The sequence below is a fragment of the Suncus etruscus genome, chromosome 5 (assembly GCF_024139225.1).
Source record: "Suncus etruscus isolate mSunEtr1 chromosome 5, mSunEtr1.pri.cur, whole genome shotgun sequence".
In the NCBI taxonomy this organism is placed as follows: Eukaryota; Metazoa; Chordata; class Mammalia; order Eulipotyphla; family Soricidae; genus Suncus; species Suncus etruscus.
In genome coordinates this window covers 49292687-49318104 of record NC_064852.1, presented here as the reverse complement: position 1 = coordinate 49318104, position 25418 = coordinate 49292687, and the positions used below count along the sequence as shown (strand labels likewise).

At 34.4% G+C, this 25418-nt stretch overlaps 1 protein-coding gene across 1 annotated transcript in view; it reads left to right on the top strand.

Annotated features, from left to right (window-relative positions):
* Nucleotides 1-25418, top strand: part of NEB (nebulin) — a 263307-nt gene that overhangs the window by 75669 nt on the left and 162220 nt on the right. The window contains exons 41-55 of the mRNA XM_049772977.1: nt 496-600; nt 977-1084; nt 1686-1997; nt 3713-3919; nt 6342-6446; nt 8415-8522; nt 10472-10783; nt 10909-11115; nt 12072-12176; nt 13931-14038; nt 18375-18686; nt 18864-19067; nt 23093-23197; nt 24493-24600; nt 24945-25256. Of these exons, the coding sequence (XP_049628934.1) occupies nt 496-600; nt 977-1084; nt 1686-1997; nt 3713-3919; nt 6342-6446; nt 8415-8522; nt 10472-10783; nt 10909-11115; nt 12072-12176; nt 13931-14038; nt 18375-18686; nt 18864-19067; nt 23093-23197; nt 24493-24600; nt 24945-25256 (2718 nt within the window). The remainder of the gene's footprint in view (nt 1-495; nt 601-976; nt 1085-1685; nt 1998-3712; nt 3920-6341; nt 6447-8414; nt 8523-10471; nt 10784-10908; nt 11116-12071; nt 12177-13930; nt 14039-18374; nt 18687-18863; nt 19068-23092; nt 23198-24492; nt 24601-24944; nt 25257-25418) is intronic.

The window sequence follows — 25418 nt, the reverse complement described above, 5'->3', positions numbered from 1 at the left end:
CAGCTCAATGGCTCTGGGAAAAATCCTGTGTTGGCTTAATCTGTGTCTTAACACCATGCCGATGATGCTACAGAACATCCATATTGTATGAGTTTGGGGCTTGATTTTTTTCTCGGTTTTGTTTGTTTGTTTGCTTGTTTGTTTTTTTTTTATTGTTGCTGCCACAACTGGCAGTGTGCAGGAGATATTTCTGGCTCAGAGATTACTCCTGGTTGGTTTGGGGACTATATGATTGCCAAGTATTGAACCTAGGTCAGTCACATTAAGGCAAGTACCCGACCCACTCCAGCCACTAATTTAATGCTGTTTGTTTCCAGGAAGATGGCTCCCTGGCTTCATAGTTTTTTTTTCCTCATTGAGAGTAGTTTGCCAGTCCCTCTTCATACTATCTTGTTTTCTAATATCAGAGTTGACCTTTTCTCTCCTGAAGATGTTTTTTTCCTCTTGATAGTACTGTTATATGATGTTTCACATGCCTTCCCTTCTTCGTTGCAGAGGCTCTACACAGAGAAATGGGACAAAGACAAGACCTCCATTCATGTTATGCCCGATACTCCAGACATTTTGCTCTCCAGAGTAAACCAAATCACCATGAGTGACGTAAGTAGATTAACAATGAAAGTGGGAGAGCAGGTTGTAAAGAATATTTGGGGGCTCAGAGAGATAGCACAGCGGCGTTTGCCTTGCAAGCAGCCTATCCAGGACCAAAGGTGGTTGGTTCGAATCTCGGTGTCCCATATGGTCCCCCGTGCCTGCCAGTAGCTATTTCTGAGCAGACAGGCAGGAGTAATCCCTGAGCAATGCCGGGTGTGGCCCAAAAAAACAAAACAAAACAAAAAAAAAAACACAAAAAACAACAAAAAAAAAGAAGTAATATTTGGGGTATGGTTGTCATCTTAATGCTAATGATTTTGAAATCAGAGTTTCCATTTGAACCAAGATAATAAGATAATGGTGTTTTTCTATTATCTCTTAGAAACTCTACAAAGCAGGCTGGGAAGAAGAAAAGAAGAAAGGTTATGATCTGAGACCGGATGCCATTCCAATAAAGGCCGCAAAAACCTCTAGAGACATTGCCAGTGATGTGAGTACTTCTATGGGTTCTCCTTAGGCTGAGGAAATAGGAGCAAATGATCCTGTTTTTCTATGTTTGTGAGCTGTGATCAGTTCTCACCCGTGTTAGTGGGACCATCGTCTTCTGTAACATACAAAATGCCTCCTTCTCCAAACCCAATGAACTCTAATCATTTGGTCATTACTAATTCAAAAAGACACTTGGTTTTGACTTTAAAAATAAGTTGTTTTTAGACTATTTAGATAATTTATAGGCCAATCCAAATAAATGTTGGAATGGCACATAGACTTAGAAAGAAACCTATGGCCAGTCTCTATGAATTTAAAGATGCATCATGAGAAATCATGCATAGAGTCCTTTACTAGTTAGACAGCTTAGGGGGAAATGTTGCCTTCTAAATGATCATAAAAAACTTACAAGCTTCTTTTATTGATATTGAGGTCAATTTTTATGGACTCAAGTTTAGCTATAAATACAAAGTAAAATGTTTACTCACTTTCTAATTTACAGTAGATATAAAATTCTACATCACTCACGATGCTAATATAATTTGTGAATTTGTTATATTTCCTTCATAATCTTTATAACCATGTTTTTTTTTTGCCCTCAGTACAAATATAAGCAAGCTTATGAAAAAACCAAAGGGAAGCACATTGGCTTCCGAAGCCTAGAGGATGACCCCAAGTTGGTGCACTTCATGCAAGTGGCCAAAATGCAGTCCGACAGAGAATATAAGAAAGGCTATGAGAAATCCAAGACATCCTTCCACACCCCTGTGGACATGTTCAGCGTGGTAGCAGCCAAGAAATCTCAGGAAGTTGCCACCAATGCCAACTACAGAAATATCATACATACCTACAACATGCTTCCTGATTCCATGAGCTTTGAATTGGCCAAAAATATGATGCAGATTCAAAGTGATGTATGTAACAGCTACAGCCTTGCAGATAATTTAACTTAAAATAATAAGCAAATTGTGAATGACCATAAGCAATGACAAGATCCTAAGAAATCAATGTTGAATTTCCCAAATGAAGTGGGTTTTTTTTGTTGCTGTTTTTGGTTTTTGGTTTGTATTTAGTTTGTTTGTTTGTTTGCTTGCTTTTTTGGGCCACACCCAATGACACTCAGGGGTTATTCCTGGCTATGTGCTCAGAAATCGCTCCTGACTTGGTGGACCATATGGGAAACTGGAGGATCAAACCACGGTCTGTCCTAGGTTAGCATGTGCAAGGCAAATGCCCTACCGTTTGCACCACTGCTCTAGCCCCAAAGAAGTGTTTTTTTTAAAACCCATATTGCATTTATGTAGTTTAACAGAAGGGTCTTAATTCTAGAAACAAAATTTTTATTTTATACTATTATTTCTGCGTGCTAGATCCAATGTTAAATCCATATTAAATCCAATGACAACAAATTCAGTTTCAGAAAGAATATGTATATGGGTTTGGAGTGATAGTATAGTAAGAAGGATGCTTGCCTTGCATGTGGTGAACCTAGGTTCAATGCCCAGTGATCCATATCCCTGAGAGCTGACAGGAGTAATTCTTGAGTGTGGAGCCTGGAGATGCCCATGAACATTTCTGAGTGTGGCCCCAAAACAGACAAAACAAAAATTAACAATAAAACGAATGTGTTGAAAGAAATGTATTTAACAAAGAGACACTGAAGCATAAAGATTGTTGGTAAAGATGAGCAGAGAAAATAAGAAAGTCAGATAAACTAGTAGTTCCCTGCTCCAACCAAAATTTCTTCTATAACTTCCATACTTTTAATCAAGTTTAATTGGTGAAATATTGAGAACATGATTAAAGTAAACATGAGAAAGGCAGAGAAAGTAGAGAGCCAAGTATTCAGCTCAGAGAATATTTGTTGGTTAGGAGAAGTAAATTTATATTATGATCCAAAGGCAGGCCACACCAAGCATATCTGGGAATATATGAGTTCACTATATATTGTCATGGTGGTATAGAAGTGTCACATGAAAGCAATCAGGATACAATTGTACAAGAAATTACAGAGTTGAAGTAGTAATTAAAACTTCCACAAAGAAACTATGTGGCCCCTGGCACATCCAAATTTATTATAAGAGTGATGGGTTACCATACACTTAAGAGTGAAGAAAGGACATGTGGAATCCATAAATTATTAGTCAAGGGAATTGGGGAATTTTTTTGAAAAAATCACAATGCCATTGAACTATTAAACCTTACCATTTACATAAAATACTCTAGTTATACAAGATAGAGCTGCATATAAATTTCTGTGTAAATCTCCTTGAGCTTTCTGAGAAAGAGAAAAACATTTTTTCAAGAAGATAACCTCCTTCAAAAGGACTTAAGTGCAAGACAAGGTAACATAGTCAACTCTCTTGAGATAATAGACATGCAGCAGATTATTTATTATTTTCTTGGTACTTTTTCTTTATTAACTCATTGAGGAAGTTAAATAAACCATAAACATTTACTGTTTACTTTTAATTTTTCATCAAGGAAATGTTAACCAGATAAAACTTAGTGATAAAAAATAGGTGTTTAAAATAATTCAGAGTGAAAATTGAAATGTGTCTTATTGGAATATTAAATAGTTTTAGGAGTGTGGGTTTCTTCTTATACTTGGCCTTTTCCTGTTTTGCAGAATCAGTACAAAGCTGACTATGATGACTTTATGAAGGGTATTGGATGGCTGCCCCTGGGGTCTCTGGAGGCTGAGAAAAACAAGAAAGCCATGGAGATCATTAGTGAAAAGAAGTACCGCCAACACCCAAATACTTTGAAATATTCAACATTGATGGACTCAATGAATATGGTTTTGGCGCAGAATAATGCAAAAATTATGAATGAAGTAAGTCTTTCAATAATGTACTATATCAGATGTATCAAGAGGAACATAGACGTATTTTATATTTTATCTTTAGGTTTTACTATGAATATTCTGGTTTTAAGACATCAGAATTAAAGTACCTTGAAAGAAAAACTTACAGTTAGCCAAAGTTAAAAACTAGTCCTAGTGACTCCACTAGGTAAGTGTTCATTAAGCACTTACTTCAATAAACAATAAAAATATTAATTTAAAAATATTAGAAAATGCATCTGTTTGTCTAAGGTGAGGTTAAGTCTGAGTTCCTGACTCTGAATGAAAGATTGTTTGACAGATAATAATTGGGCACTGAAGCCCAACCTTACTTTTTAACTGCTTTGATGGGATCCAAGAAGATTCCTCAATTACACATTTATAGAGCTGGGATCTTTGTGCAGTTACCAGAGAGCAATTGTTCTTCATGTAGTTATGTCATGCAGTTGTATTATGAATTATTCCAGACCCTGACAAACTTACTATACTTTTACATTTATTAGCCATAACTTGATGATAGGATCAGCAAACACCTCAATCTTGGACATCTATTTTTAAGTCAGAAATAAAAAATAATTGCAGCTGCAGTGGTTATATTGTGTTTATGAATTGCAATTGGAAGTGGCATTAATTAGCAACAAAGGGTATAATAATTTGAATTGTACCACTAAACACTGCAGAAAATAAATCTTCTGAGTTGCACTATAAAGGAAAAGCTGTATCTGACTTTCTACCTAAATTTCTTGGAACCTCTTAAGAAAGAAAATAAATTCTCTGAGAACTTTAAAGAGGACTCTCCTAAAAAACAAGGTGCAAATTTCAAAGTCCCATTTATAATTTAGAATTTTAATGATCACAGCATACATTTGTTACTTAAATATTACATTTAAATGTTAATTTTTCAAAGTTAATTATTATAATTTCAGAGTAATAACAGCTGGCTGAAAATCACAGAAGACAAGTGCTAACACTCAGAGATATTGCAGCAACTTTTACATTATAATAACAGCATCTACAACACAGACACTCTGGCCTTATGTCTAAAATATATGCCACCAGACAATTTACAGAAAAAGCTTACCATACCTTTCTCTAGAAGGATCTATGAGATTTTTAAAATTAATTAAATTTTATTAACCCTAACTAAAACAAAAAGAGAATATTTTGCACCTATCAGATTTTGCCAGGATCAAATTATTATATATCAAGTACCAGCAAGAAAGTTTGTATTAATTTAAACTCCTAACCCACATTTTGTTAATGTTTGTTAGGATTGAAAATTCAGGTGTACCCTATAGAAATCTGTAGATATACACCTACAGAAATCATTATATAGAGGTACATATAGGAATCCATATTATACAATATGATTTTATATAAATCAGAATCCCCAGAATCAGATATTGTGATGGAATTTAGAAATAGGAATATATATATTTTTTTAGTTTTTCGGGCCACACCCGTTTGATGCTCAGGGATATTCCTGGCTAAGCGCTCAGAAATTACCCTGGCTTGGGGGGACCATATGGGACGCCCGGTGATCGAACCGTGGTCCTTCCTTGGCTAGCGCTTGCAAGGCAGACACCTTACCTCTAGCACCACCTCGCCAGCCCCTAGAACTAGGGATATTTTTAATGATGGGAAAGAAAACTGAGTAGAAGAAGGAGTCTGACTAAAATGCTATCAAAGTAAAGTCTTCAGAGAGCTCACATGTCTGTATGACCTGACGTCAACATCTTGTGTTGAGTAGAATTGACTAAATTTTTACACCCCGTGATTAGACGCTGAATATGGTCACCAGGGAAGCTTATGCTTCTGAGTGTGGCAAGCCAACTTTGAAGCAAAAGACAACTGAGTGCTGTTACTATTAACTAGAAAAGCAAACCCATCCTTGAATGGATGTCTGGGTGGTGCATATCCAGATCCACCTCAAAGATCATGATATTATTGCTGATACTAAAAGAACACAGGAAACTACAGAAGAAATGTCAAGCAATAAAGGATTAGTGAAATCAATGGAATTATTCCACCTCATGGAACACTTTGTGACTACTCTGTGAATGAAATAAATGATTTTAAGGATGCTTATAGATATCTAATCTCATCAAACACTATGCAACTACTCAGAGACTTAATCTAATTATTTTAGATATGTTTTAAATGCCTAATCTATATTATTATATAAAAAGTAAGATGTAAAACTTTTATATTACTTCATTTATATGGAGGATTGTGTGGGGAATGTAATTTGCATAGAAAATTGGGGTATAAACACACTCTTCAATCTATAAAATAGGAGAAAAGCACATTTATTGTATGTGGGGTCTGGAATGTGTACAATGACACATAAATAATAAATCAATTATTTTTAATGTTTAAATTTTCCCATTATCTTTTTCTTTTTTCTTTCTAGCACCTCTATAAACAAGCATGGGAGGCTGACAAAACTAAAGTCCACATCACGACTGATCTCCCTCAAATGATTTTGGCAAAGGCTAATGCAATTAATATGAGCGATGTAAGTATAACCCCCCTGACTTTCTGAGGCAGGCATATTACAATGATTACAAAAATTATAGAAGAAATTAATTATTGTTTCCAATTATGAAAGTGGATGTTTTGAAAATAACAACAGCCACGATCTTTCTTCTTCCAATCTTGCTTTGCTATATTCTATTTAATTCATTGAAATAGGATCTGTCAATCACTGCGTCTTAAGATGGGGAGTAAGAGATTTGAAGGGTGATTGTCTTTGTTTCAGAGACATATATTCCTATTATTCCAGGGATTTGCTGGAAACAGAAGAGCTTATGTTCAGAAGAGAGAAACAAAATAAGAATTATCAGATTTTATTCTTAGACAATTCCTCAGCCATGCTGCTGAGATGTTCTTAAAAGAAGGGATCACAGAAGTTTAATGGAAAGAGAAGATAAACATTTCCAGGCCCCATAAGAAGTGCACAGCATTCAGTGTTAGGAAATACAGACATTTATGCTATACTCTTCCACATACTAATCATTATTTCTATAAAAAAAAAACTCTTCTTACCATTTTTTTTCATTTTTAAAATTTTTATTTAGTGAAATGACAAAGTTATTCATGATTGGGTCTCAGGTGTTATACATTGTTTAAACACCCATTTATGGATTCAGGTCTGATATCAAGATCTTTAATCCATTTTGATTTGACTTTTGTGCATGGAATCAGAAAGAAGTTTGAGGGTTTTTTCTTTTCTTTTCTTTTTTCTTTCTTTCTTTCTTTTTTTTTTTTTTTGCATGAGGCTGATTAGTTTTTCCAACACCACTTGTTTTTCCTTGCTCTATTTTGTATTTTTTTCCTTTATAAAAGATTGACTAATCATATACTTAAAGGCCTGTTCCAGGATATTTAATTATACTCTATTGATCTGAGGGTCTGTCTTAATTCTAATACTATACTATTTATTTTCTATTGCTTTATTATACAGTTTTCAGTTGGGGAGAGTAATCTCTCCCATCATCTTTTTTCCAATGATTTCTTTAGCTATCAGGAGTGTTTATGTATTTCTTTGAAAAAAATTATGGGTAATTTTAAAAGATTAATATTGAATCTGTATAGTGCATTAAGGAGTATTAACAAGTTTTTCTTTAAAAAAATTCTTTAGGGAATTGAGATTACTAGTTTCTTTCTTTGAGAATTTTTGGAGTCACAAAAATATATTAAAATAAAATATTAGTTGCAAAATAATATTTTTATGTAAGGTGTAATTCTTTGTACTATTACCTTACTTGATAAGAGAAATTTCATTTAAGAATATACTAGGATTAAGTCAGAGAGAGAGAAAGACGCAGAATGGTCTCACTCATCTATGGGTTTTAAGAAAAATGAAAGACAGTCTTACAATAATTTTCAGAGACAAAAGAGAGGAGGGCTGGAAGTTCCAGCTCAACTCATGAAGTTCACCACAAAGAGTGATGAGTTTAGTTAAAATAACTACATTGAGAACTATCCTATCAATGAGAATGTATGAGGGAAATAGAAAGCCTGTCTAGAGTACAGGCAGGAGTGGGTGGGGAGGAGAGAGATTTGGGACATGGGTGATGCGAATGTTGCACTGGTGATGGGGGGGGGTGTTCTTTACATGAGAGAAACCCAATCACAATCATGTTTATAATCAAGGTGTGTAAATAAAATATTATAAAAAACAAAAATGAATAAAAAAGAGAATAGACTAGGATTTTACATTTCCTAAAAGCATACTTACAGCTTGAAAGAACAACTTCTACTACTTCCTATGATTTCTTGGCTTCTATATATTTGAGTCTGCAATAGATATTTTGTTTTTAAAAAGCAGTCATGTTACTAGAAAGACTCTCTAGTCATAGAACCATCAGTTACACAGTCTATCCCCAAAAAGAAATTATACAATACAGTTTTACTTTTCTCTTGTAAACTAAATCCAGGCTTCTTACTAAGAGTAAAACAATTTCTTTATCTCTTTCAACAGAAAATCTACAAACTTTCATTAGAAGAGGCTAAAAAGAAAGGCTATGATCTCAGAACTGATGCAATTCCTATCAAGGCTGCTAAGGCTTCAAGAGATATAGCAAGTGATGTAAGTATTGGGAAGGAAATACATAGACTGGTCTTCTACCAAAAATCATAGGCTGGGATCTGGGATCTGAAAAAGGTGGATTAAAATAGAGAACTGCATACCTACTAATGATAACCTCAGTGTGTTCAGTGGTTGCTGCTTAACCCTGCACATGTGTTTTCTCTGGTATTTCCGGAAAGCCATAAAACTAACCACATGTAGATGACAGCACCTCATACATAAGATCTGGGTAAAATTTGGAACTCTACCACCATGATTGTGACATTGTGACCTGTTGAAAATAAAAAAAAAATCCTTTTTATTTTTTTGGTTTTTGGGTCAAACTCAGCAGCGCTCAGGATTACTCCTGGCTCTGCACTCAGGAATTGCTCCTGGCAGACTGGGAGGATCATATGGGATGCCAATAATCAAACCCAGATCCATCCTGGGTTATCCACATGCAAGGCAAATGCCCTACTGCTATGCTTCCACTCCAACCCCTGAACTCAAAAAATCTTGAGTTTTCTTGATGTAAGATTTGTATTGATCTTTCCTCTTAAAATTTGTTTTCCTAATGGGGTGTTCCATAAAGTAGATTGCTTTTAGGGCCCAGAACAGCTGATTATTAAACAGTTAGAAGTTTTTCTTGTCAACTATTATATCATTGGTAACAATATCAGCCATGGTGGGACCTATTCATTTCGAATAGGAACTACAAAATTAGGGTCTTCCTAGGGGGTTATGTGTTAACACACCTCCATCAACATATATTAACTAGTGTTTTCACAATGAATTTCACATGAAATCCACTTCCAAGATTCATTTAGTCATTTGCAGTAATTGGTAAATGCATTTCAGAACTCTTACAGGGTCTCTTTCACCCATTATACTTTTTCTTCTTTTTTATATCTTCTTCTCACTTATTTATCTATTTATATATCACTTCTACATTGTCCTGAGGCTTAAAATTCTTTTTCCTCTATTATGCTGGAGTAATTTAGCTCTCATAGCTTCTACCTATTCACTTCCATTATCAAACTCACAAGGAATTGAAAAGAATTTTTCTAGAGGACCATAGAGATAATACAGGGAATAAGCCACATACCTTGCATGCTGCTGGCCCTGTCTCAATCCAAGAGTGATCCTGGAGTACCACTGGGCATGCCCAAACTCTTCTCTCACTGCCCCAAAGTTTTTCATGTGCCAGGATTTTCAGTAGAGGAAATTAAGTGATCAGTAGTAAAAAAAATTATTATTATTATTAGTTTAAAGAGTCTAAAAAAAGGAAAGGAGTACCACAAATATAAAGTTGTTTTAAATAATAGGGTTTATTTCAAAAGAGAGCCACTTCTCATAAAAGAACTCTATGGTGCACTTTTCAGGAGAATACTAGCATTTTGCATGAAAACAATTGCTTGAAATGTTTTTCTTTTTCACTTGTACTTATGTGTTCTACTTTACCATTCTCTTTACCAATTGAGTACATGTGGAAGTCAGTGTATTGCATTGATAACAGGCTGAAATCTTATCCTTGGGATTTTTTGTTTTGTTTTGTTTTGTTTTGTTTTGGTGTTTGGGCCACACCCGGTGTTGCTTAGGGGTTACTCCTGGCTATGTGTTGAGAAATCGCTCCTGGCTTGGGGATCCATATGGAATCAACCAAGGTCCATCCTGGGTCAATTGCGTGCAAGGCAAATGCCCTACCACTGTGCTATCGCTCTGACCCTTCCTTGGGAATCTTAACAAGTCACTTACTTTCCCCAGTCACTTCACAGTTACTTAATTGCAAAACAGAGCAGTAACAAAAGCTTTGTCAGGTGCCTCACAGGTATAAATGGAAATGTTCAGTTAGGTAGACATAAAAGTGAAAAAAAATGTTGGCGCTTTTTATGAACTATGGAACACTGACACACATATAAATTCCAGGCAAGGGGTGTTCTCTAAATAACCATTTCCATTTTCTTTTACAGTATAAATATAAACACAGCTATGAGAAAGAGAAGGGGAAAATGGTTGGCTTCCGTAGTCTTGAAGATGATCCCAAATTAGTCCATTCCATGCAAGTGGCCAAGATGCAATCTGAGCGAGAGTACAAGAAAAACTACGAGAAGACAAAGACCAATTACCACACCTCTCCAGATATGCTCAGTGTCATTGCTGCCAAGGATGCCCAAGCAAACATCAGCAATACTAACTATAAACGCCTAATTCATAAGTACATCCTGCTTCCAGATGCCATGAACATTGAGCTGACCAGGAACATGAAGCACGTTCAGAGTGATGTAAGGGTCCCTTCTGTTTTGGGGATGTGGGGTTCCTAATATACATAGTAAGACGATGTCTTCTTGGCCACAATTTTGTATCTAAATGGGCAAACTAAAGCAGAATTTTCCTTTTATTTTTATAGAATGAATATAGGCAGGACTACAATGAATGGTACAAAGGACTTGGCTGGAGTCCTGCTGGTTCACTAGAAGTGGAGAAGGCCAAGAAAGCGACGGAATATGCCAGTGATCAGAAATACCGCCAGCACCCGAGCAGCTTTCAGTTTAAGAAACTTACTGACTCCATGGACATGGTTCTTGCCAAGCAAAATGCACATACTATGAATAAGGTAGCCAGCTCTGCTGTCCTTCCACACAGCTCCTGCAAGGCAGAACCGGCAGCCCCTGTTCCTTGTGTGGGAGATTTTATTTGGGACCATACTTTTTTGACCAAAAGTTCTGAGCATGCTCTATATTGTCTCCTTCTGCAGATCACCCCCTATCATTTTTCTTTCCTTTTAATAGAACTAGAAAATATTTATTTTCATGATACATTCACCTGTGTTCAGGACTTACTCCTGTCTCTGTACTCAGGAAGCACAGTTATTGGAGCCTGAAGAGTGATATGTGGTGCTGGGGTTGAACCCAGGTCAGCCAAGCAAGTGCCCCACCCACATAACTATTGTTCCAGGTCCAAAAATATCTATTTTAAAATATATATATATATATATAAATCTTTTTATTGTTCTTTTTTTGGACCACACTCAGCAGCGCTGAGGGCTTACTCCTGACTCTATACTCAGGGATTACTCCTGGCAGAGCTTGAGGTACGAAAGAGATGCTGGGTATTGAGCCCAGGTCATCTGCCAGTTATGCAAGCTCTCTACCCACTGTATTATTTATCCACTACAAATATAATCATGTAAGTACTTTTGGAGAACCTCCCAAACATGGCTCAGGGATCTGGGGACCCTGATCCTGGGAATCCAGAATAATTGGACTAATCAGGGCAGGTCCTACAATGTAATTCTACTTGAGTTTAGTGGTGCTAGGGATCAGCCTTAGACAAGGGATCGAACTCTTCACCCCAAGATTTCTTTGCAGCTCCTGAAATAATTTTAATCTATTCTAGAATATAGAAAATATTTTTAAATTGTTTATTTTTAGTATCTTTTTGAGTAATAAAGTAAAACTACTTTAGTTATAAATTAATTTAATTCTTTTTAATTTAATTATTCTCTTTTTCTTTTTATCTTTTTTCTAAAAAGATGTTTAAATTTCAAGTGTTTTTTTTTTAACTTCCTAGCACTTGTATACCATTGACTGGAACAAAGATAAAACCAAAATACATGTGATGCCCGATACACCAGATATTTTACAAGCCAAGCAGAATCGAACTCTGTATAGTCAGGTAATGTTATATACAGTTGAACTTAAAATGAATTAAACTTATGATGTAATGGTCAATAACAGATGTAAATCTTAAAGCCATGCAAATGAATGACTTAGATGGTTCAGTCTAGGGGTGTTGCAAACTATGGTGGTGAAAAAACAAGAGCTTTTGTTATGACTTTGCTCCATGGAGTAGATGCTGCCTGGTTAATCTCAGTGCTCACAGTGCTCAGTACAAAGAAAAAATTGATCAATAATCATTGATAGAAAATAATTCCATCAAACTAGCCTGTTATTGTAATTTTTGGCTTTTTCCATTTGTGTGTGTATAATACTGGATTCAAACCTGAGTTTTCTCATTCTTAAAACTGTGACCAATAAAGTGCTGTTGTATTACTGTGAGGAACAAATGACAGTATCATATAAGGGTCACAGCACAGTGCCTAGTACTGAGATAGTTCAGGATAACTTTCAGCTACTTTGATTATTATTGAGTTTAAACACACCTGCAACCATTCAATGTATTTGACTCAGAAAGGTTAATTCACTTACTACAACTTCTAAAAGGTATTTTAACCTTATACTGTTTTGTCAGGTTAGTAAATTAACTTAATTTGGAGTCTTTGTCATTTTTAATATCTGTTTTCAAAATAGTGAGCCCATTCTGTACTTAGCTGCAGTGGGAATATTTCCTGATACAGGTTTTTTCTTTTCTATTCAAAAAGTAGGAAACATTCCTAAATCAAATGGCATAATCCAAACAACTATCTGTATCGAAGATAAAATTTTGTGGTTATAAATGTTATAAAATATCTTATTGTTGCGGTAGCATGGTCACAGTTGTATTAATTATAATGAACTTGAATGTCCACCTCCACCAATGTGTCAAAGACTCTCTGCCGCAGTCTTTATATCACTTCCATTCCAGTCCTCTACTTCCCTTTTCATCCCCCAATATTTCTATCTGACCAACTTAGTTTTGTCAAAATTTAGAAGTTTGTTTTTAAGTGGAGACTGCCCATTCCTTTGCTATATATATATAAATATATATACATTGTATATATTTATATAAATATATAATATTTATTTATGTATTTATATATATTTATATATAATATATTTATATATGTAAATATATATTTATAAATCTATATGTACCACATGAGAGCAAAGTAATCTGACATTGCCCTTCTCCCTCTGATTTACTGGGAAAATATTTACATTCCCAGACCTCCAATAAATAACCTGCAAAATTATACCAAATAAACATTAAAATCATACCCCAACACATGTTTCTATAGTAAAAGAAAAGAGATATGTGTACACAACTTGAAAAAAGCTGAGGAAGGAGGTCTGTGAGGCTATTCTCATCTCAGTGTGCACAATGAACTCTGTGACAGCTGCTGCAAAACAAATACTGGTATTTTTTTTCTGACTTTTGTTGTAAAAATAAGAGACCACCTTAGATTTCTTTCAGATAATGAAAATAGTTGCTAATGTAAGTATTTTATAAATTGAAGTGGCCTAATGAGAACTTAGCAAAATGAGACCTACCTTGTTTATACCTGTTTTTGCCTTGTCATGTTCAGAGAATTGGCTACAAGGTTTCAGAGCCACTTGAGGTCAAATTACATGATATACTCAGTGCTGTTTTTCTTTCTATTGTATAACCTGTAGGAGATAATAGAATAATGTCTATTGGCATTTAGATTAATGATATAGTGTGGTATTTGAATATAAAGAATAATACTAAGGAGTTTCTTTACATTTCAGAAACTCTATAAACTTGGATGGGAAGAAGCTTTGAAGAAAGGCTATGATCTCCCACTTGATGCAATTTCTGTACAGTTGGCAAAATCTTCACGAGACATTGCCAGTGATGTAAGTACTAGTTTGAGTACTATAAAGATAATATTTAAAATTGAATCAGGTAATAATGTTGGTAACTGGTTTTACTAATAGGCATTGCTTTACAAAATGCAGTGATGTTCTTTCATCTTTACCTACCCTCTTTGCTAACTCAAAATTCAATGTGCTTTCCCACTTGTAGAATAGAATAAAGTATCTGTTAGACAAGTTTGCTAAAGAACATCTAGAATTCATTATACTAAATGTTATTGTTTCTACACATTACTTAAGAAACCAGAGTTAAATTCTTCAGCTCCATGCTTGAATATTTATTTCCTATTTAATATATTTTATATATACTTATATAAATATATTAATATATTTCCTATATCAATCTATTTAAATAAATACAAAAAACTACCTTATAAATAAAATCAACCTCAGAGCTGTAATATGTTTTACATACATGTATTAGCTTTCATTTATTTGTTTATATATCCTTACTTTACATAATAAAATATTAGTGGTATTATAGAAATCCAGTAAATTTCAGAAATTTAGACTCAAGATACAGAGAACCCAACTCTAATATTTACTGAATATCTAGTCAAAGCTTATGGAGCAAGGGTTCTCCAAGAGAACAAATAGTTGTGGTTGATAGGACAGTAAACTAGGTAAATAAATGAAATATTATTTTTATAGATTAAATTTTTACAAATAGTTTAATTTCCTAGTCTATATTTAATTAAGAATATCATTCTTATGTCCAGAGAGATAACACAGCAGTAGGGTGTTTGCCTTAAATGCAGCCAATCTAGAACAGACCTACTTTGCTTCCCAGCACCCCATAGGGTCCCCTGAGCCTGCCAGGAGCAATTTCTGAGTGCAGAGCCAGGAGTAACCTCTGAGCACCTTTGAGGGTGACATAAAAACCAAAAACCAAAAAAAAAAATCTTATTCTCTTGTTTTGGGGCCACACCCAATGGTGCTTAATAGTTATTTCTGGCTCTACACTCAGGAAACACTCCTGAGTGAGCTCAGAAGACCATCTGGGGTTCTAGGGATAGAACTGGGTTGGCCATGTGCAAGGCAAGCTCCCTACCCACTGTACTATTTCTCTGGCCCTAATACATAATCACAAAAGATCCAGAGAACATTGGTTATAAAGAATGAATTACCAAAATTTCAAAGGAAGCACAATCTTTTTTTTTATTTATTTTTTATTATTTTAATTATGACAACAAAGATGCAAAGAAAGAGGACAGGGTAAAGTTACAGTGGAAGCCCAATCACCCATAAACAGAATTCTCGGTAGTCCCATCGATGATATCCCAGCCTTGAACTTTCAGCCAAAGAACATTAAGAAAAACAAAACTGAACCCATGTACAATACAATTACTTTGTCCCTCAAATCCCCCGTTGTAGTACATACTATTTCTTAGCAGCACACAATATAATCTAAAGACATTAGACTTATGTAACTCCTTAAACATTGAGGGCAAAGTACATTTCTCTAGTTCCATGCACATGCTTACTAGTTTAAGTTAGCCTCAAAAGTTTTAGTGGGTTGTTTTTCTTAAGGATTGGAGTCAAGGGAACATAGTAAAAAACGGTATTAAAGTGGCATTTGTTTGCATAGGCCCACCAAAACATAAGGGATATGGAAAGGCAAATTATGGTCTAAATACAAGGAGACCCTACCCCTGAAGTTTCCTGGCACAGGACTGACTCTAGGCTCCAGGCACACTAGTTTGTCCAATTCAAGTCATCCTCTGTAGTGGCAATACACCTCCATTCCTCACTTAGTCTCTGTTGTTGTTGGTATCATGCTTCTGTATTAAAGATCCTGGAGTCTGCATATCCCATATTGTAGTCAGGATGGTGCGGAGCATCCTCTCATTTCGCCTCACACTTATGGGGCAATAGAGAGAACCATGTCCTGTAGAGCAGGTCATTGTTGTTGTCAAGTCTTCTCAGTGTAAACGGAAGTCTCTTTTTAGGAGGTCGATGTCAGACCCTTGGTAGAGTCTTTCCTGGTAGAGGACTGCTTCCAGCTGTTGCTATAAAAGACCTTGGATGTTTCGTAGATAGCTTGCCTGGTTCTGGCGTGAATGGAGGATGCCCATTCTTCTGAGGCCTGTGCCAGGTCATTATATCAATGTTCAGGGTGTAAGGTACATTGTACTGAGATTTATTAGATAAGAACTTATCTGTATGTATGGTGTTTTCCCATTTTAATGTGTCTATGCAAACAAGGATCAATGCCATGAAGCATTATTGGTGCATCTGGAGGCAATGGGAACAAGACCAGCAATTTCCATGACATAGTTCAATCATAGGCATCAAACTGAGGGACAGTTCCACCAACAATCCTTACTGAACAGCTTACAAAGAAAAGACAAGATGAAAAGTGGATAGAAACATCATAGTAGAAGAATATATAGAGAGTTACATCAGTTAAAGAAAATACCCATAATTAAAATAATTAAAATAGGGGCCAGAGAGATAGCACAGCAGTATGGCATTTGCCTTGCAAGCAACCAATCTGGGAGGAAACCGGTTTGATTCCCAACATCCCATATGGTCCCCCAGACTGCCAGGGGCAATTTCTGAGTGCAGAGCCAGGAGTAATCCTTGAGCACCATTGGATGTGGCCCAACAATCAATCAATCAATAAATAAAGCTTTAAAAAAATCATTAAAACAAAACAAGGGCTTGGTTGGGTCAGGAATTTGAAATACAAACTAGAAAAAAAGAATATCTAAAGACATAATCTGACTCAAGAAATTATAAGAATATAAGATAGGAATATCTAATTCAATTATCTTATAATGATATTCAAATGCTAAAATTAATTAGAGGATGTAGTATTACTCATTTTCTTGCCTCATTAAAGTGATCAGTGTGGTGGTGAACCTAAGGCAATAATGGTGCTTGAATATTTCCATGAATTAAACTCATTTTCATTCCATTCTATATGTTCCTCCTCAGCTAAAATAGTTTAAACATAAGTTAAATAGGATTAATAAGTCCGTAATGACGCAATACTAATCTCTTTCGTATGATTCTCTTAGAATCTTTTGAAAGCTTGCCCTAAAATAAAATTGACTCCATGTGAACTTTTCCATCATTGTAAATAATGTTTCTCCTCTCAATTTCAAATGGTTCTTGCAGTTATAAAATTTCAGGCAATTAGAGCTTCCAGCAATTAAAACAATTTAATAAATTAGAATAATAAAATTTAGAGGGATTGGAGAGGTGGCGCTAGAGGTAAGGTGTCTGCCTTGCAAACACTAGCGCAGTTCAATCCCCTGGCATCCCATATGGTCCCCCCAAGCCAGGAGCGATTTCTGAGCGCATAGCCAGGAGTAGCCCCTGAGTGTCAATGGGTGTGGCCCCAAAACAAAAATAAATAAATAAATAATAAATAAATAAAATAAAATTTAGAATTTGAAGATAACTTCATTTATTGAATAAAATTTCCCACTAAATGTTCTACTTTCTATTTTTCTACACTCTGGGATTTTACAAATATAATTTTTTGGTGTCCTTCAAAACAACTCGTTGTTAGACCACCTCTCATTGTCATCGTATATTTCCTTGTTTCTGATCAGCCCTGTGTTGCTATAGAACACCATGAAGTAATTTGTACTCTCTTTCACCTATATGTCTTCTAAAGTTTCAGATTTGTTTGTTCCTTTTGATATAGTTTTTAGAACTTATTCTTTAATTTTCTTACCATTCTTGTGATTCATTCTATTTTTGTAGAATTCCCCCCAAAACAAGTGCCTCAAAAATAGTGTTTTTACCAAAAATAAAAGTTTTTACTGTTATATGGAATGAAGATAAAATAACTGAGCTTCTAACTGCTTTGTGACCCTTATAGCATCTATGACGCTACAATTTTATAAGCAAATTTATGTGAAGTTCTTAGACTGAATTTATTGCAGCCTGAACATTTTGAATACACATAGATATGAAGTTGGATTTCAAGAAAATAATATGTACTTAGTATGAAGTATCAATAAATAAACTAGTTATTAACATAGTATTAATTTTATTGTACTATTTTCTTATACTAAGAAACTTCCTCAATTAATATGATTATTGGATTCTATTTTAAATTTTTTATCATTCATGTCATACGTTAAAGTCACTAATAGACTGACTCATACAGTATATAATTCTGCCTCTGGTTGCAATTACCTTCATGTCATTATGGTTTCTTTTAACACTCAGCATTATATTTCTTTAAATTATAAGTTCTTGTAGACATTTTTCTTGTTACAAAACAAACATTCAAGCAAAGAAAAATGAACTTATCTTGACCTCTGTTCATGTTAGTAAAAGTTATTTACTTTGAATTTAGTTTAAATACAAACAAGGCTACCGCAAGCAGCTTGGCCACCATATTGGATTCCGGAGTGTGCAAGATGATCCGAAGCTTGTGTTGTCAATGAATGTGGCCAAAATGCAGAGTGAAAGAGAATATAAAAAGGACTTTGAGAAATGGAAAACCAAGTACACGAGCCCAGTGGACATGTTGGGAGTAGTGCTGGCCAAGAAATGTCAGGCTCTGGTCAGTGATGTGGATTATAAGAACTACCTGCATCAGTGGACATGCCTGCCTGACCAGAATGATGTTATTCAAGCTAAGAAAGTGTATGAGCTACAGAGTGAGGTCAGTTTCTATTAAGTATACTACTTATATGTTATTTTTACATTTGATATGATTAGAAACAGGCATACAGAGAAATTTTATAAAATAAATCTGTTTGGAATAAGTAGAGTCACTTTGAGTACAGAGGAAGTCCAGATGAAGACAGGACATTGACAACTTGCTTTGTATTTTTTACAGAATATGTATAAAGCTGATCTTGAATGGCTGAAAGGAATAGGATGGAGCCCTCTGGGTTCCTTGGAGGCAGAAAAGAATAAGAGGGCTTCAGAAATAATTAGTGACAAGAAATATCGTCAGCCTCCAGACAAAAACAAGTTCACCAGCATTCCTGACGCCATGGAAATTGTTCTGGCAAAAACAAATGCCAAAAATATAAGTGGTGTAAGTAACTCGTTAGAAACAAAATAATTTATAGTGCCTGATACCCAGTAGGTTCCCAATACAACTTGCTTAATACATTTGAAAATTAATATAATATCATGCCATGCATAATGTTTTATATCTGGTTGCTTAATAATCAACAATCCTATACTGGATCATGTGAAAATGGGTTAGTGTCAATTTGTATCATCCAAAATTTACCTTTTATTTAATTTATTATTTTATTTGTACATTAAAGGTATGAGAAAAATCACTGAAATTTTAATGAAAATATTGAATAATTTTTTTTGAAATATAAGTGTATCCATAACCACAATTTTGTTGTTGGTGCAGTGTAAGAGGTACATATTCTGAGTACATGGCACAATTGAAATGTGTTAAAGTTGTGTTTTTTTTTTTACCAAGTAATGATATATTTTGTTTAGCTGAATCTAGATACATATGTAAGTCTCATTCTATCTTATCTTCAACATATTTAATCTCCAGCACCAATGCCAATATTAAGTACTCAAAATTTATAAAATAAATTACAAAATTGGTAAATAAATGTCAATGGATAATATTCATGGGGTCTTTGAAGGTTCTCTCTAGTATGCCATTTTACACAATATTCTATGTTAGCTTTGATATAATATATAAAGATCATAGTCAGTTTATAGGAAGTAAGCCCTAGATAAATTATAGCTCTTCCCTTCCTAATTGCTCCCTCACAACATCAGTGTTGACACATCTTCCTAGCATAGCACCCATACAGGAATGCTGACACTGATCCACCAAATTTCTAGAAAGTCAGCCAAGTCCTCTTAAAAAGACCAATAAAGCTATCTCAAATCAGATATTAGTTGTTAATATTTTCTATAGTTTCCATAGGATAAAAAGGGACACATGCCATTGAAAAAAATGGCCCAGTTTAGTGATTCCCAAATGGAGAATCTGACAGAGACATTGACAACTTCTGAAACTGCTTTTGGTTGTCACAGCCTGAGGGTAGGATGTTACTGACATCTAGTATATAGAAATCAGGAATTCTGCCAGTCTTTCCAAATATATCAAAACAACCATCTAACAAAACAACACAAACAAAAATATATATGACACCAATAATGCTTAGGCTTAGAAACTGATTTGGAGACAAAGCAATAGCACAGCGGGTAGGGTGCTTGCCTTGCATGCGGCCAATCAGAGTTTGATCTTCAGTATGCCCTATGATCCCCTAAGCCTGCCAAGCGTAAAACCTGAATGCAGACCCAGGATAAACTCCTAAGCACCTCTGATTGTGCCCCTTCCCCAAAGAAAATAAATTAAAAAAAGAAACTCTAAGTAAGAAATTTTACTTGATTGGAAACATTAGTGCAGAACCAGGATATGGGAATGTTCTGTTTGCTTTTTTTTTTTTTTTTTGGTCCTGAAGTCTTAATCAGCTTCTCTGGGCTTAATGGGTCTGTAGAGAGAATGTTTAGGAAGAAAAACAATACCAATCCCACAACCCTCACTTTGTATACCTCCAAGGGAAATAGGCAAACCCAAAAAACCAATGAGTTTGAATTTTGCTATATGAAACTTATTTAAGATTAACAGAAAAGTCACAAAACCAGTACAAGTAATAATTGAATGACTTCATATATATGCAGTGTATTTTTGCTCAGATTGTTCAAATGGGTAACATTTAGCCACATAAACTTTTTTTTCTTTTCTCTTCCTTTTCTCCCTCTTTCTCATATATAGTATATAAAACATATATAGCTTCACAGTACTATTATGTCCCTAAATAAGTCCCTTCATTACATATTTTCTAAAAAAAATAAACTAACCAAACTAACATATAAATTATTCTCTAACATAATCACAGCACAAGATTTAAAATTAGAAAATATCTGTTGGTACAATTCTAGTCTATAGAATTTATCCAGTTTTATCACCAATGCCCCCTTTTTTTTTCAATCTAGGATTCAAGCCAAGATCTACATTGAATATATTTGTTATATCTAGTCATATTTAAACTGGAATGTCCTTCACTATTTTTTATCAGGCAAGATTTTTACATTTGTGAAGAGTATATAGATCAATTATTTTATAGGAAATCATTTAATATATGTTTATTTGATGTTTCCCAGGGTGATGAGATTCAGGACTTGTGCCCTTTTCATATGTTATATGCCATTAAAGGAGATGGTACAAATTTATTCTATTACTAGAAATTTCAACATTCAACATTTGGTTAAAATAGTGTCACCTTGTTTCTCCACCATCAGTTTTCTGATGTTTAAAGTTGTATTTTTTTTTACCAAGTAATGATGTATTTTGTTTAGCTGAATCTAGATATAGTTGTAAGTCTCTATCTGATCTTCAACATATTTACTCTCCAGCACCAATACTAATATTTAGTACATACTCAAAATTTATATTTTCCCTCTCTAATTGACATATCATTTATGAGAGTCTGACAATATAAATATCCTGCACTGCATTAAAGTTTTAACTCCTACTTTCCACAAATTAGTGATATTTTAGGGGGATGTTTGAGATGTTTGGGTCATACTCAGTGATACTTAGAAGTTACTCCTGATGTTTCATTCAAGAATTCCTTTTGGCAGTGTTTAGAGACCCATCTAGGATGCCAGAGCTCATATTTGGGTTGGCTGCATTCAAGACGGGTTCTTTACAGTCTCCCTGGCCCTAGTGAAGTTGTTTTCTGAATTCCCTTGTCTTATGTTGAAGAAAGACATAGAAGAGTTTTAATAAATTCTCATACAAGAGACTGGAGCAATAGTATGGTGAATAGGCTGTTTAATTTGGCATGCAGCTAATATGAGCTGAATCCAGTGCATCCCATAGGATCCTCTAGTAACTGCCAAGATTAATCCCTGAAAGCAGATTCAGTAGTAATTCTAGAGCACAGAGCCAGGAATAACCCCTGAACACTTCAGGGTATGACCCCAAACCAAAAATAAATAAATAAATTCTCATACAAATTTCTTTTTCTTTGAAACAAATTTTTTATTTAGTTCAAAATTCTTTTACTGAAGCACCACAATTGACAATACTGTTAATAATTATGTTTTAGACATACAGTGTCACTACACCACACCTAAGGCAAGAGTGCCAATATTCATCTATCACTGTTACTTAGGTTCCTTCTTGTCCCTCCATTGAATCTCTAGTAATAGGTTTAGTTTTGTAGGCAGAATCTCAGGATCACATTGAATGTTGTTTGCCCTTTATTATGCTTTTTAATACTACACATATGAGTGAGATCATTCACTTTTTATCCGTTTCCATCTGATTCATTTAAATTTCCAGTTCTATACAAGTAGCATCAAAATGCAGGATTTTAACTTTTCCCATAGCTGAATAGTAATATTCCATAGTGAATATATATGCCATGATTTCTTTATTCCCTCATCTATTTCATACGAATTTGTTTTTGGGATCCTAATCTCCACTTTCAGTATTTATGAGATATAATTAATAATAAGTTACATAGAAAGATAAACTTAATCTTGAAATATATCTTAAATGCCATATTTTAAAAAAGTGAGAACTGTCTTCCAATTAAGCACACAAAGAGGATTTTAACAAAAAAGAACTGTAGACCTTTTGATAATATTGGTCAATGCTCTAATTACTTATTTTGACCTTGTTTTTTGGCTTTGTTGAGCTTTGTAGGGCTCAGGGCCTAGGAATAACTAGCTCTATGCTCAGTGATCACTTTTGGTGACCCTCTGGATCCATATGACATGCCAGACATCCAACCTGAATCAACGTGCAAGACAAGTGCATTACTAACTACTATTTCTCTACCCTCCCTTGGTTTGATTTTTTTCTTTTAGGAATTGACTATTTTAACTTTGAGTAGGGTATTCATAATTGATATTTAGAAAGGTAATATGTCGTAGATAAGTCAATGTTTTCTACTTAAATTACCAACTATAATGCTTAGTTCAGAATCAGTTACTAATTCTGTTGGAATTATATGATTTACTAATCTAAAACAATCACAGAATTACTTTTCTTTCTCATTTTAGAGACTTTATAGAGAAGCTTGGGACAAAGACAAGACTCAAATTCACATCATGCCTGATACACCTGACATCATTCTGGCTAAAGCAAACTTAGTCAATACAAGTGATGTAAGTTTTCAAATTCGGCATCTTTTTAAGATCACTTTTATTACTGCCAAATCAATGAATTTATTTGAAAATTATGTTGAATATCTATCATAAATGATGTTTGACATAGATGTTCATCCAAATGTGATTTTTATCTTAAATATCAAAATATTAATATTCTCTATCTCTGGGAGAGTTGGGTGTCTATGTTATTAGTTGCTTTTAATTATTGCTGCCTGTTCATTATTATTGATAGGTTTAAATTCTGAAAAAAACAGTTCTATTAGATGATCTCATTACTTTGTGAATTCCACCAAATGTAGTTATACAAACTACTATACTAGATAATATAGCCTACTTAATGCCCACGCTATCCTGTTGGGACCACCATCTTGTGTATGGGTTTTGCTGATGTAAATACTATTAAAAATTTCATGACTATATAATAGTTTTACTGCTTTTTGTGAGGCTAGAAAGGGTGACCATCTATACAGAGTCTGCCATACCAATTTAATATAACTTTTGACATACATAAAATTTGGAATGAATGAGCATGCAAAACTCTCAGAGAGGAATTTAATTTTTATTTTACCATTATAACATAATTTCCTAACATTTACATATATAAAAACTCAATGTCCAAAGACACACTTAAAATTTTAATGAAAGAAGTAAAAAAAGAAAAAAAAATGAATGAAAAACTTTAATATATTGCAATAATGTCACAAAGAACTAAACAATAAGTCCAAGTCCAAGATCAAGAGAGACACATTTTAGGCTTATTTTGAATAAAGTGAATTAAATTATATTTTAATAATTTAATTATGTAAAAAATTGAATTTAAGTTATTTAAATGTGTCATTTAGAATTTTCTCAAAAATGCTAAATTTTCTAAACTGAATTCTACTTTGGACAGCCACTGTGTTATTCTGAAATAGACTCTTATACAATACATTATTTTATGGAAATGACAACCCATTAGGCATAATTTTTCCCTATCATGGGTGTTTATATAGAAATACTTTTTTAAAAAAACCTCTAATTGAAGTTAGTCAGTAAACTGAAACATTAGTTTACTTCCAACATATTCTTGTGAATATTTTAGAAGAGCTGACATTTCATTCTGTTCCTTGAGATAATTGAAGAACTGTAAAGTTTAAATCAAGCTAATCAACAATTGGTGGCATTATCTTCAATTGCATTTGCATAGTCTAGAGCACAGATACTATTCTTAGGGATTCTTATTACATTATATTTACTATGTTGTTATTGTTTGGGGGAAATAGTTTTATTCAGCAATTTTCTTTTCTTAATAGAAACTCTACAGATTGGGTTATGAGGAACTGAAGAAAAAAGGTTATGATCTTCCCCTTGATGCAATATCCATCAAATCAGCAAAAGCATCCCGAGAAATTGCCAGTGAAGTAAGTGTTTATCACTGTTAATATTAATCTCAATAAAATTTATCACTGCAAAGGCATCTCCATATAACCTTAATTTGATCAAAATCTTCCAAGGACTCAAATATAAAGAAAATGACCCCAGAGTTGCATTGTGAACTAAAGAGAGAAACTTAAGGATAAATTTCTTATGTATGGAATTAGTAGCTGGCTTTAGCCTATAATCTTTCCAATCAAATAAAAGTCTTAAATATGTGACTACCTGTGACTAGTGAAATACCTGAAGTTAATATGTTTTGCCATTTGCTATACAGATGGATACTAAGTGAATCTTGAAAGTAAAAAGACTTGTTTTTCCCTTCCTTTAGTACAAATACAAGGAAGGCTTTCGCAAACAACTTGGCCATCACATTGGGGCCAGGGACATTAAGGATGACCCCAAGATGATGTGGTCCATTCATGTGGCCAAGATCCAGAGTGACAGAGAGTACAAAAAGGACTTTGAGAAGTGGAAGACCAAGTACTCCAGCCCCGTGGACATGCTGGGGGTAGTGCTAGCCAAGAAGTGCCAGACCTTGGTCAGTGATGCAGACTACAGGAACTACCTGCACCAGTGGACATGCTTGCCTGACCAGAATGATGTCATCCATGCTCGACAGGCCTATGACATGCAGAGCGATGTGAGTATGATTTTGCTTTGTCCAAAAAAAAAAAAAAAAATTCCCCCCAAACAACCCTACATTCCTTTTTCTAAATATCAGAATTCTTTTATAATAAGAGGAATAAGCTTATACAGCTGAGTTTTACTGGACAAATTTCCCCCACTCTATTCCATCACCTAA